At 49.3% G+C, this 12,789-nt stretch overlaps 1 protein-coding gene across 1 annotated transcript; it reads right to left on the reverse strand.

The window, feature by feature from the left end:
- Positions 1-1,534: 1,534 nt before the first annotated feature.
- Positions 1,535-11,504, reverse strand: tbc1d19 (TBC1 domain family, member 19). Its single transcript, XM_068755907.1, has 21 exons — positions 11,383-11,504; positions 11,219-11,291; positions 11,086-11,131; positions 10,234-10,309; positions 9,965-10,039; positions 9,617-9,680; positions 8,996-9,042; positions 8,792-8,902; positions 8,638-8,710; positions 8,071-8,109; positions 6,435-6,547; positions 5,777-5,851; positions 5,503-5,565; positions 4,647-4,731; positions 4,464-4,508; positions 4,321-4,353; positions 4,108-4,217; positions 3,926-4,017; positions 3,118-3,233; positions 2,905-2,975; positions 1,535-2,177 (listed from the first exon to the last, which is right to left on the reverse strand). Exons 1-21 carry the CDS (start codon positions 11,476-11,478, stop codon positions 2,103-2,105), a joined length of 1,578 nt encoding a protein of 525 aa, XP_068612008.1. The 5' UTR covers positions 11,479-11,504; the 3' UTR covers positions 1,535-2,102.
- Between the last annotated feature and the right edge of the window lie 1,285 nt (positions 11,505-12,789).

Genomic DNA, 12,789 nt, shown 5'->3' on the forward strand with positions numbered 1-12,789 from the left:
CTAGCTTAAAAAAATAATAACATCAGGAGCTGTATGGAATCCTTACGCGGGCCTGAGAGTCTTGTAGTTCCATTTACGGTGAGAATAGAAGCCCAGAAGATCCGGATTGGGATTACCAGGACCGGGATGAATGAGAGTAATCAACACCGACACATGTACGGTGAACGAACACCGGGCACGGCGGCGGCATCCTGAACCCGCAGCTTCTTAAAGATCCGCCTCTTCATAGGAAAGTAGCAAATCCCATTGCAGCAAAAAAAAAGGGAAAAAACGCACGCATCACTTCTTCGTGCTTTCTCTGATCCTTCCCCGGATCTATATCACCCGCGCGGACTTTCTAAATGAAGTTTGTCTCGCTGCTCCGGGGGGGGGAAGGGGGGGGGGTTGATACCGCGTCCTCCGTGTCATATTAGCTGCTCACCGGTTGATGCGGGCTGGGGAGGGAGAGCCAAGCGGGGCGGAAGTCAGTATGCAAAATGGGTCTGACGTCATGAAGCGGAGGCGGGGGCGGGGCCTCAGCGCGGCGCCACCGGCGGGACTTCTTTTTGATTTAAGGGACACATGGCGGGGCTTCGCGTCGCATTTACCGGCTTGCGTGACTCACCGGAGCCCGGTGTTCAGACGAACCCGCCGCGAGGCTTCCGCGAATTCTCGTCCGCGACCGGAGTCCTCTTAAATTGGCGTTTTTTCCCAGTCGTGGCGACGCGGCGGACGCTCCCGTCTTCGTTGTCCTCCACTCCGGAGCCTTACGTTCTCCTGCGCTCCCATTGGCTGGAGCGTCCCAACATGGCAGCGCGTGATTGGCTAATTCAGTTGGGCACTTTTTTTTCTTTTTTCTTTTTTTAAAACACCCACCGCGGGAAATTGTTTTTAGTTATAGTACTACAGTATAGTATTTTACTTTTCCTTTAGTAACTATTTACTGCATCCAGATCTTTTATGTTTTAAATCAGATTTCGTTGAGGAGTTCCACAGGGATCTATTTTTTCCAGCACCAAATGCAAAGCCAGAGGAAGCGGCGTGTAAAGACGATTGGGAACACAACCCAGTCTCTTTAATGTTACACTTGATACGGTTGAAAAGCTAATCTCACACTTGTGTTATTTTATATTTTATATGAGTCAGGACTGTGGGAGAAAACCACACAGGAACCGCATAAAAGCCGTTGGAATCCCAGTAAACCGGTGGCAGAAGTAGCAGGAATCAAGAGAGGGAGAGGCGAAAGAGTAGGACGGCAGAATACGATACAAGCCCCCGGGGGGGGGGGGAGGAATAGAGCAGATGCTCCACGCAGGAGGATGATGGCAGATGGTCAAGCGACCGACGCCGCTTCCTGCTGCTCTTTCTGCATTCTGTAGAAACGCCCACGATGACATTCTAGAATAGAGTAATCCCTGTAACAAACAGTTACCTCTCAAAATGAAAGGAACATTCAGATGAGGAGCAGCAACAACAACAACAACAAAAAATCAAGAAGCTGTACGCACTCGAACCGCAACCCGGTTAAACAATAAAACAGCGGAACGGATTCGGCAAGACGGGGTTTTATTGCGACAAAGAGGTCATTTCAGGTCACAGGCGAAAAGCATCGCATACTGTTACACAGCACGACTCGGACTGCGTTTAAATAACGGCTGGCATGCATCGTACTTTTTTTTTTTATATACACTCTCTGGCCTGGATGATTTAAAAGTACGTGCACGTGTAAGTCACATCCGACCGCCGTGCTTGAAACGTCCCCGTTCATCAGCAAACGGCATGACCTAACACTTCACTGCCGATCAGAGAAGGCTCATTTCCGGTGGCTAATTAACACTTCATTAGCGCAGCGGGGAGACGCCGCTAACGCGCTCTCCTCCTGTGGGTCGGCCACCGGGTTGCACGAATCAGCTGCTGCGTGGATCGCGTTCCCTGCAGAGCATATGGCTTAAAGGTGTTTGGTTTAACTTCATCTGATGGATATATACTTGTGTACTGGAGTATTGTCCGTGCGCTATTCGCTGGTAGATTACCGGTATCGGTGTCGTTATGGCGTTCCTGTAGTCATCCTTGAGGCGGACGTGTAAACGTCGCCGCTCTCGCAGTCGAGTTTCCCATCCTCCTCAGGTGGCGGTGGCAAAGAGGAAGACCTGGATGAGCGGCATGACCTTCAAGGTTGAAAGGTCAGCAAGGACAGCCTGCGGGGGGGGGGGGGGCAAACAATATAAAAAATAAAATCACATCCCTCCTGACGCAGCAATCTTATCTTGGCCCACCAGGCCCATGAGAAGGGCTATAAACCCCCCCCTTCTCTAGAGGCATGTTTCGAGATTTAAAAAAAGACCCCCCCCCCCCCCCCCCCCGAACACGGTGCATAATGATGGTGATCCCTGCTTAAGAGTTACGCCGCTCCCCGCTCGGTCCTTTTGGGATTGGTGGGAGATTAAATTTAGGGACCCGATCGCATTCAGAGACGCGGTTTAAGATTTCAATGCTGGGCCTGAGGTTCTAAATATAAGGGAAGGAGAAGTATGTTATGATAGCGCCTCTCTCTGCTAGGGGGGGGGGCAGCAAGCAGATAGCATCTTCGAGGAGCGGATCAGCCTGTCGCCCCCGTGCATCATGTTGCAGTTTAACCGCCCCCCCCCCCCCCCCCCCTCCCCACCCTCGGCAGGAAGGTGAGATGGGGGAACAGATGCAGCGAGTCATCGTTTGCTTTACACTAAGTTTTAGTCATATGATAGCGGGATCTCAGCAAGTCGTGTGTTGCAGGAAGACGAGAATCAGCTGCGGGATTCTGGGGTCAGTTGGTACATTAAGAAAAAGGGGGGGGGGGGGGGGTTCTAAGTGTCCAGCCGACCATTATTTTCGGACATGCATGCAGAAGACTGGGTTCCTGGCACTCGCAGGAGAAGTCGGACGTACCTCAGCTGAGGCCAGTGATGTCACTTCCATCAGGTTCTCCGCGCGGAAGGCAAACACAGCTGCTGCTAAGACTGGAGGTGGTTTGCATGGAAGGAGGGGCCGTTAGGAGAGGTCACGGGAGACGCAGAGGGGGAAAGCAGAGCGAGGACGTTAAGCTCCTGAAAGATGTAAGATAGGCTGCACGATTAGAAGAGTGTCTGCAGAAAGTCTTACCCGCGACGACCTCCAGCGAGTCGTAGCCCAGGATCCGGTCCCAGAGAAGAAGCAGCTGGTCGGTGGACAGGTAGCCAGAAAAGGCCCGCACCATCCACTTAAAGGCGATACGCAACCTGAGGACATAAACATCTGTTTGAGAAGACATCTGGAAGATTAAAATACTCTTTTAAAAAAAGGATCTGTTTTTTAATGCGTTTCATTTTCCTTACTGGGAAATTGTGATTACGGGAAGCCACCATAAGATGGCAGTAGCTAATTGCAGAAATCAGAGATGAGAGTGTGTGTGTGTGTGTGAGACGTTTTTTTGTGATTTTCAAAATACATAAAGCACCTTTACGCGAAAATAGCACATTCCAGCTTGCTATGGGCGAGATGTGGGGTACACCCCGGATGCATCGCCAGCGAATCGCGGGGGCCACACAGAGACAAACAACCACACACGCACACACTACAGACAATTTGGGGCAGCCGATTGACCCAAATTGGAGGAGGAAACCATTCAAGAAGATTCTCTCGCGAGTGAGGAAAAGCATCAACCGGTGCCAAAATGTAAACAGATGTAAACGGTAGCACTCGATTCAGATTCAGATTCATGTGAAAACACCCCTGAGCAGGTAATTTTTGTTTTTGTAGCTGCGGTGAACATTTCAGTGAAAGTGTTTCGGTCCAGAAGGAAATCTAAATTACTTTGTGCTTTAATAACACTCCATTGTTCCGAGTGTATAAATAGGTCACCCATGAATCGAGTCATTCAACAATGTCGGTGCCACGCCTACTTGGGATGGTTGCAGCGGTGCGTACTCACGGCTGCGCTCCGATCTGTCGAAGGTGGTAGAAGAGCTGAGGCAGGTGCGCCTGGAGCAGCCGCTCAAACTGCAGGCACAAAGACGCGATGCCCTGCAAGCAGACGCGCGCGTGCGGGAGTTAGAAAGGCGTGCGCGAAAGTTGAGCGAAGGTTCTACGCAAAAAAACAAGCTTGAGGTTTACCGAAGAGAAGGACGAGATGGAGTGCAATCTGTAGAAGTAGCGGACGTACATTTCTCTGAACACGCCGTAGAGCTTGGATGGCTCGTTGTATAAGAAGCACAACGGTGCCACTGAGAGGCAAACACACACACACACACACACACACACACACACACGTCCCGTTACGGGTTGCTCCTGCGGCATGACTCCACGTGAGCTCAAAGAAATACTCACCGTACATCGAAAAGCCGTGAAACGGGATCACGCCTGTCGGCGGCACCGATGCAGACGTGCAAAATAAGATTAGCATTCAAACTCTAACAAACTAAGATGTCAGAGAATTACTTTATGAAAGGAACGTGAAGCTGCAGGCTCACCGTTGGGAGGGTACACAACAGCACAGGCCTCGCCCCCCCCCTTCCCTGTGGGATAGAAACACACACATCACTTGGTTTTAACGAACATGTGGCGCCGTGTGTCGGAGGACTCATTTGTTGCAGCACATGCTTCTGGCTGGCGGGGGGGGGGGGACACCCTCGGAGACGGGGACGTCGCCTCACCCCGGATGGAGGACGTGGGGGGAGAAGCGCTGTCGTACTTGAAGTGATCCAACACGGCGGTGTCCCTGGAGAAACACAGCAGCACCTGAGAGCACACGGGGGGTCGATGTTAAACGTCCTCACGTGCACGGAAACGGGTGTTTACGGCGCGTGGGGGGGGGGGGGGGGGGTCGGTCAACTTCTACACATTCCATCTACGGTATATTCCACGCCTGGGCTGAAGGTCCTGGTTCTTAATGACGAGATATATCCTGAACACCCTTACAGGAAGCGATGTGTAATACTTCTGGTAAAAAAATAATTTAAAAAAAAACACCTGCAACTTCCTCCAGAGCACCTGAGACGTCTCAGGTGACAGCTGAGTGAATTCCCCCTCACAATGGATCCTTTCACTGAGTGGTGTTTTCTCGGCATACGTGGACGGCTGTACTTTTTTTTTCTGCTCGCACGTGTCTCATCACGAGTGTGTCAAATGCCGCGGCAAACCGGTTGCCAAGAACGCGTTGCTTCGGCCTGCATCACCAATAAAGTATTTTTACGCCATTAAATAAAACACGAAACCATCATGGAGTCAGCTCACGAAAGGGCGTCTCTTTACTGTCCTCGTTTGTCTCGTCTCACACCCTCTCTGACTAAGCGACGGGAATTAGATCTAAATATAGCATAATGGTCATTTCTCAAAAACGTCACGTGCACGGAAATAACACTTGTTTGCTGCAAGAAAAAAGTGCATGTGAAACGTTTTTTAAACCATAAATATTTATCTATTTTTTTCAAGGTTATTTTTCTCTCTCTGATTAAATGGGTTCATAATATTTACGGACATTCTATGCAAAAAAAAAAAAAAAAACGTTACCTGATAAAGGAAATCTTCAAACACAAAGTAGTAGTCGTCATTACTGGCGGTGAGCTTCACGTCCTGGTGGGAAGAATGAAAAGCTCATCACCACTGATAAAACACACACACACACACACACACACACACACACACACAAGGACTTGGCGATTGTGTGAACCTTATCGGGACACACGTTCACAACACAACTTCAGTATCAAATGTACGCTTTCGCAGCGACAGACGTCGAGTCTCTGCCGTCGTATTTGAACGCGAGCAGCCTGGAGGGAAACACCTTGCAGATCAGGTTGTCCACCAGCAGGTCGTGTTGGATGAAGCCAGCCATCAGCTGCTCGTAGCGCGTCGCGTCCTGCAACGGCAGATCACCGGGCATGTTTAGAGAGTAATCCCATAATGAGAGCGTGATGAAGTAAACTATCATCCTCTTTAATGGCCGCTGCTAAATCATGGTCGTGTCCCCCCCCCCCCCCCCCGACAGGAGAGTCAAACAGAGGTCGATGGATGAGCGCGGCGTTTCCGACCGTATGGTTAAACTCAAACGCGCCTCTGGTTTGAGACGGTTTTGTCACGAATGAGCACGGTGGCCGTTCCAGCGTCCCGTCTGTCTGCTTAATGAGTTAGCTCTGCCGCCATGCCAACGCTCTCCAGACCTCGGGCCGATCTGTCCAAATGTCTCGCAGGTTCTAGTTTTATGGACTTGGCCTCAGTGGGAGACGCCGCGGGTTCACGTGGCACGTGGCTAATACTCAGAAGATACAGAAGTCGCACATCAGTTGTGCCCCGTGTGGTAAATAGCACAACCGCTGGTGGTAAACAGGTCGTCTGGGAAACCCCACAGCTGTGCGTGGGCCTCTGCCTCATGACAAACACTGACTGCCAGCATGTGTGTGTGTGTGTGTGTGTGGGGGGGTGCATGTGTTGGAATATGGAACCTGTGGCTGGTTGGTGGCGTTAAGGATGAGGCCCCACAGGTCCGCCCGGAGCTCGGTGGGACAGCCCCGCCGGCTGTACTGCTGCGCCGCGGCGCTGTTCTGCTCGGCAACCACTAGAGCAGAAACAGACGCAAAGTTCGGAAACTGGAACGCAAAGCCGGAAGGTGCAAAAGAGGAAAGAAAATCCTGAAAGACTGGTCTCCTGATTCGGCAACAGGATGACATAATATGTACCGACCGGAGAGTGACAGACCGACTCAGCTGGGAAAACCAGCACCTGCATGTCTTCTAAAAGCCGGCGGTTCGGCTCCAAAGCTGTTCAGAGGTTTGTTTCTACCATGGAAAGTTGGACCGCGTTGGCCTCCGTCAGGACAGAACTAAAGCATATTTCAGTAGAAGCTGCAAATATGTCAATTAAACAGTAGCAAATCACGACACGAGTCCGCTCCTGTGACGGTGGCTGTTACGACACTTTCCTGAAAGCACTCAAGCACAACGCTAAATGCTGTTTAAATAATAACTGACTGAACACCCTTAATTTCATAAATACACATTTGTTTGTGCAAATAGGGCTGACGGCAAAATCCACAGCAATCCGTCAAAAGTTGGAAGGTTAAATGTGGGATTGGGAATAATAATAATTATTATAATAATGATTAATAATTGAATAATACTGGGCATATGTAGCCTGTTTTTCCAACAGAGAAAAAGAAAGTCTTGGAAAAAATGGTGCGTCTAAAAGGTACTAAAAATAAAATACAATTTGACGCAAGATGCCGTTCTTACAGCGAAAACGGTCACATCGCTAGATATCTGTATACGTACACGTGCATGAGGCCTAAATCTCTAAGTGACAGGAGCCAAAAACACAGCTTTCGCCTTTAGGTGCCGGCCAGCCATAATATAAACCAACTGGTGTTTCTGCCCTTAAATTTTCTATTAGAGTGCACTTAACAGCTGGCCTGGAACTCGCCCCCGCCCCCCGCCCCCCAGGGTGAGGGAGCGGGCCACGGTCCTGTGGTTGTGTATATAAAAACGCTGAGAGAAGCGTTCAAGTATCGCTCGGGGGCCACGAAGGCACCTGAGAGGGCAAAGAGGAGGAGTCACCAACGATGGGGGGGGGGGGGGGGGGGGGGTCGACGGTTGTCTATCTGTATTGTGAGCCGAAGAGGCGATTCCAAACACACCGGATGTATTCATTTAAATTATCATTATTATGAGTCGCCTCAAAGAAACGGTGCTTTTTATAGCGATGCCAGTTAAAAGCATCCATCCCTCTATTTGAGGTTTTATTCTTTCAGTCAGAAAGTGGATATAATTAGATTTTTTTTTGAAACTCAAGATCAATAATGCATCTAAATAAAGTACAACATAAAAAAAAAAAAAGAAAGAAAGAAAGGTTCCTCTCCTTAATATGGAGTTTAATAGAGTGAATATTGGGAAAGCTGCAACTTTCCTCTGAGTCTCTAAGTAGCTCGTTTGTGTGCTTGGACTTTAACTTAGATCTACTTGTAGAGAAAATGTGCAACATTTAGGAGGTGAAATGAATCTATTAAATAATATTACAGCAATTAAAAGGATTTGCAGAAAGAAATTGAACAGAGAATGGATTTCAAAGCAGGAACCAGACGCTCACCTCTTTTCCCGACTTGAACGTACTCGCTTTCAAACAAGTCTGCAAAAGGACAAAACAGAGGCATCGATACTCGCCGGGGTTTTTTTGTTCACCTCTTTGATTTACAAACACAGAGATGATGGACACTATTCTATTTAAAGCCTAAACACCAGACTGCAGCAGTGTCAATACCTGGACTCCACAGAGATACTGTTTGATGAAAGCCAGACGGTCACGTTGGCGCAGCAGAGGAACACAAACTGATACGAGGCCAGTGTCTTCATTTGATCATCTAACCTCCGTTTGCATTGGATAAACACATTTACTTCCTGATCCGATGAACTGCAGCTCCGATTCATGGCCAACAGCGTGAGAAATGTCAGGTCTGATATCGAAAAAAAAGCTGCGTAGATCTCTTTATTTGTACCAATCATATTTGTGAAGGATAAAAATAACCCTTCGTCCAAACAGGAAATAATGGGATGGATGGTTTCCAGCTCAGTCTGCTCAGCTACACATTTACGTTTCCTGATATGACTGGCAGAGACAACAGCAACCATTCCTCGGAACAAAACGGAGCGCGAATACCTGGATGGACGCGTGCGTGGTCATCGATCCCCAACTGCCCAGCGGTCAGGTTCAGCTCTGAATATGCCCGTCTCTGCAAAAGACGCACAGACTTCCCAATACGCTGAGCATTCTCTGGGGGCGAAGACATGAGGAAAGCCACGAGGCTCCCTACCAGCTGCGGGATGTCCCGGGCATTTAGGGGGACCTGGATGAGTCCCCAGTGGCTCCGGACGCCGACTTCATCGCTGCTGTCGTGATTTGGGTTTCGCAAGCCGGTTAGCACCTGTGAGGAGAGTAAAATAGTTAAATAACGGGATTCTTTTTATTTATTTTTTTCTTCCTCAAATTAGCGAAACCGTCGCAGGGATCCGCTTACCTCCAGGAAGTCCTTGGGGGCGTAGACAGGCCTGAAGCGACTCAGATCTGACAAAAGACATTTGTGTACGATTAAAATACTTCAGCTGGGAATGTCGCTCACAGAGCACACTTTCTAAAGGTGCGGCCGGCCGCTAGGTGCACGCCATGTTTGCGCACGCCGCTTCGGAGCAGCTAGGAAAGCTGGACGACGCAAATGAACCCAACTTCAACGGAGGAAGTCAGAAGAACAGATCAGGGCCCCTTTAAAAGGGGGGGGCTTTGTCTTTTGTAAAGTAGCAACAAATTTAAGTGCGGTGTCATTCCCAGAAGGAAGGGGCATTAAGATTTGGGCGGATGGAGGGGCGCTCCGTGTTATTGCAACTTCATCCAAGGAGTCTGGACAGCTTCTATACTCAAAGTCCAAAGTGTTTATATCTGAGAGGCGGCGCATCCCAACTGTTATTACGTGCTGGGCTGTGATAGCATAGCGAGGACACCATGGTGCTGCGTCGCGTGTCGGAATGCGGACGCATGAATTATGTCCAGAAATAAATGCTAAAACAAAATGTCTGCAATGATCTTTCGATTTGTCCCGTGAACAACGCCGGCGAGGGAAACGTTTCAGGAAGGGTCTGGACACCTGGCTCATCGGTGCCCATCTCGTTCCACTTGTTGGCGAGCTCCCTCTGCTCCGCCGGCGGTCTCTGGGAGAAGGAAGAGGAAGTAAAGACGGCGTACAAGCGACAGCTAGAACAGAAGCTAGAGGAAAAATTAGCGATCAGGAATGAGCTTCCTCTGTCGAGAATTAGCATTTTGTATGCTCAGCGCCAAAGAAGGTACACAGGTAATGAGAATCCAAACATCACTGCCTGCTAATTCTGAATCTACAGCTCCAGGGTCAACGTTATTCTGCTCGACTCATTGTGACTCGTCAGAAAGGCCTCATAAGGTGCTGCCATGCAGCCGAAATAAAGAATATTTTAGCTACCATGCGAGCCAGAGGCACTTTGAGCTCCGTACTCATGCTGTTCAAGCTTTTTAGGACACGCTTCTCCCAGCTGGCCTGTGGAGAAGAGCACACACACACACACACACACACACAGAAATATTTGGTTTCAGATATCCTGTTAAAAAAGGCCTGAGCCATAAAAACAGGCTATTACAGTTAGCTCAGCAATCCCCCCCCCTCCCCCCCCAAAAAAAAGAGTCAGGCAGGTAGAAGCGAGGCGAGACGGCGATAGGAGCAGACAGATCGACCTGTGCCTTCCGCATGTAGGCCAGCGGCTCTTTGAGGTGCTCTGGAGGAGCTGCAGGATGGCTCGGGGGCAGCTGGCTAGAAAAGGCAAGCAACAATGGCGAGGGTGAGGAGCGGTACAGACAAGGTAAGTGCAGTTTAGCTTTTAACAGGAGCGAGCTGTCAAACAAACGGCTAATAAAGCGCTCAGATGTTTCAGCACACGGAAACTTGGGTAAATCAGACCGCACGAACCGAATCTAAACACCCATAAGAGGGGGTGGGGCTAATGGCCGAGGAGGCATTAGTCAATGCTACGAGTCGGCCTTAAGCACCCGGTGTTTTGGTCTGAGCATCAAAAGGGGAAGGAGGAGATTGTGGGGTCAAAGGTGGGAGAAGAGAGGAAGCTGTTTTTGAACGTTTATTAGAGGTCAAAGATTTTCAATTTATCAGAGCTCTCTGATAAGAGAGCGCGAATAGGAGTACGTATCCTTCCGATCGCATCAAAGGATGCCATAAATAGGTTTTAGACACAAATAAACTTCAACCACAATGATGCATTTGGGCAGTCTACTATGGCTACAGATGCATCGTGTTTCCAGGGAAAGCGTTCGAGATTGTTCTAATTTGTGTTGAATCCTTTGGAGACTGCAATTTGTAGTAAAAAATAAAGTAGCATTTAAGAACAAACGTGTTGATTTATCTTGTTCTTATTGCCTTAAACCTTAAATTAAACGTGGCTTTACTCATTATGCTTCCAGGTGGAATTGCCAGTCGCTTGTATCAGACTGACTGGCAGGTGTCTGCGTGTGTTTACATGTATGTTTACTGCGTTTGTGTACCACAAACATCACAGGAGGATACATGTGACTCACACGTGCAGCTCTCTGTACACGGCATTCTGTAGCTTCCTCTCCCAACCTGTAAAACACAGGTAAGAGTCATCAGCACACTCAGAGAACAGTTAGCAGTAGCAGTAATTAGCTAGTGAGGGGGGGGGGGGTCCACCTGATGTTTTGAGAAAACTGCGCACGTCATCTTTAATGGACTCCAATTTAATGTCGGGTTGTTGTAAACACTCCTAAATAAGACGTGAGAAGGGAAGAGAAAGGTTCTATAAGTCCCGGATCTACACCGAGACTTGGCAGCGACATGCTAACGACCTTACTCACTTTAGCTTGTCTCTCGATCTGAGAGTGCAAATGGCTTCCTTCCAGCCGCTTCACGATCTGCGCGATGGTCACAGATAAATCCGCGCCCCCCTCCATATCCTCCGCGTCGAGCTTCCTTTGGGTTCGTGGTTGGAACGGCCCCGTTCGTGCGCTAGCAGCAACCCGGCGATGCGGCATCGGCCCGCCTGCAGAAGTTACCTAGCAACTGAGGAGGGTCAGCGAGAGGGCAGGAGAAACAAGGACAGTTCAAAGGTTCCGGGCTGAGCATTTCGGTTCCGCCCGGAGCGATATGAAGGGACGACACTTTTAGAATTGTTATCGTCGATATTTTATTTACATCAGTGACTTTTAGTAGGCAGAGTAGCGCATTATCAATTACATTAGCTATCAAAAAAACAACAAAAGTGACTCTCCTCCTTAAATGTAAAATAAATTAAAAGTAAGATATCTGGAAGGACTTTTACTCACCTGCCCGTCTGGGAGACACTCAATAAGGTTGTGAGGGAAGTTAGCCGTCGGTCTGATCCGGACGAAGACTCCGGCTTCACCTGTGTGAGCCTCCATAGCTCGTTAGCAGCTCGTTAGCAGCTGGTTAGCAGCTGGCTAGCAGCTCGTATAGGGCTCCGTATAGGGCTCGTTAGCGCGACGACGACGCATAAAAGTCGCGTTTGACTTGCAGCTTTCTTCATTCTGTACTAAAATATAAAATACTGCTTGAAAATGTGAGAGAAACGTTCATTTCAGCTCACCTGAGCGGCTCTCGGTTGCTTCCGCGCTGGTTGCTCGCCGGAAACCGCTCGCCGGAAACCAAGGGCAAGTTTCCTGGCAGGGGGGCAAAATGGCCCTGGTATCGAATCCCGTACGGGAATGAAGCGGAACAAGGACAGCAGGGAGGACCCGGGGCACGCCCGGGCGAGCTATACTCGCCCGGGCAAAGGCCCCAAGGCCTCACCCCGCCGCCCCCGCGCCACCCCAACTCCCACAGTTGGATGCGAACCCAGTTCCTCCGGCTGTGAGTCGGTAACCCTACCGACCACGCCACCGTATAGGTGAGGAGACCTGAGGTATTACTAAGGTCGTACCTGCCAAATAATAAGTTGATATCTCAGACCACAGCGTGTTGTTGTGTTGTTCTGTGTTGCTATGTTGTTGTGTTGTTATGTTGTGCTTTTTCCTTTTGTGTTACGTGGAGTGGGCGTGTCTCCGACCAAACTGACCCCGGCCCTCCATCAGAGAAGGAAAAAGTGATGTGGCCCTCACAGGAAAAAGTTTGGGGACCCCTGCTAAATACATTAGCCTGACTGTGGAAAAATTAGATTGTATATTAAAAGTGTCTGAAAACATTATATTAGAGACGTGAAGTGAGACATGAACAGAGCATTTTCCATTTCAGAGCCAAACCTTTGT

This window comes from Brachionichthys hirsutus, chromosome 23 (assembly GCF_040956055.1).
Source record: "Brachionichthys hirsutus isolate HB-005 chromosome 23, CSIRO-AGI_Bhir_v1, whole genome shotgun sequence".
In the NCBI taxonomy this organism is placed as follows: Eukaryota; Metazoa; Chordata; class Actinopteri; order Lophiiformes; family Brachionichthyidae; genus Brachionichthys; species Brachionichthys hirsutus.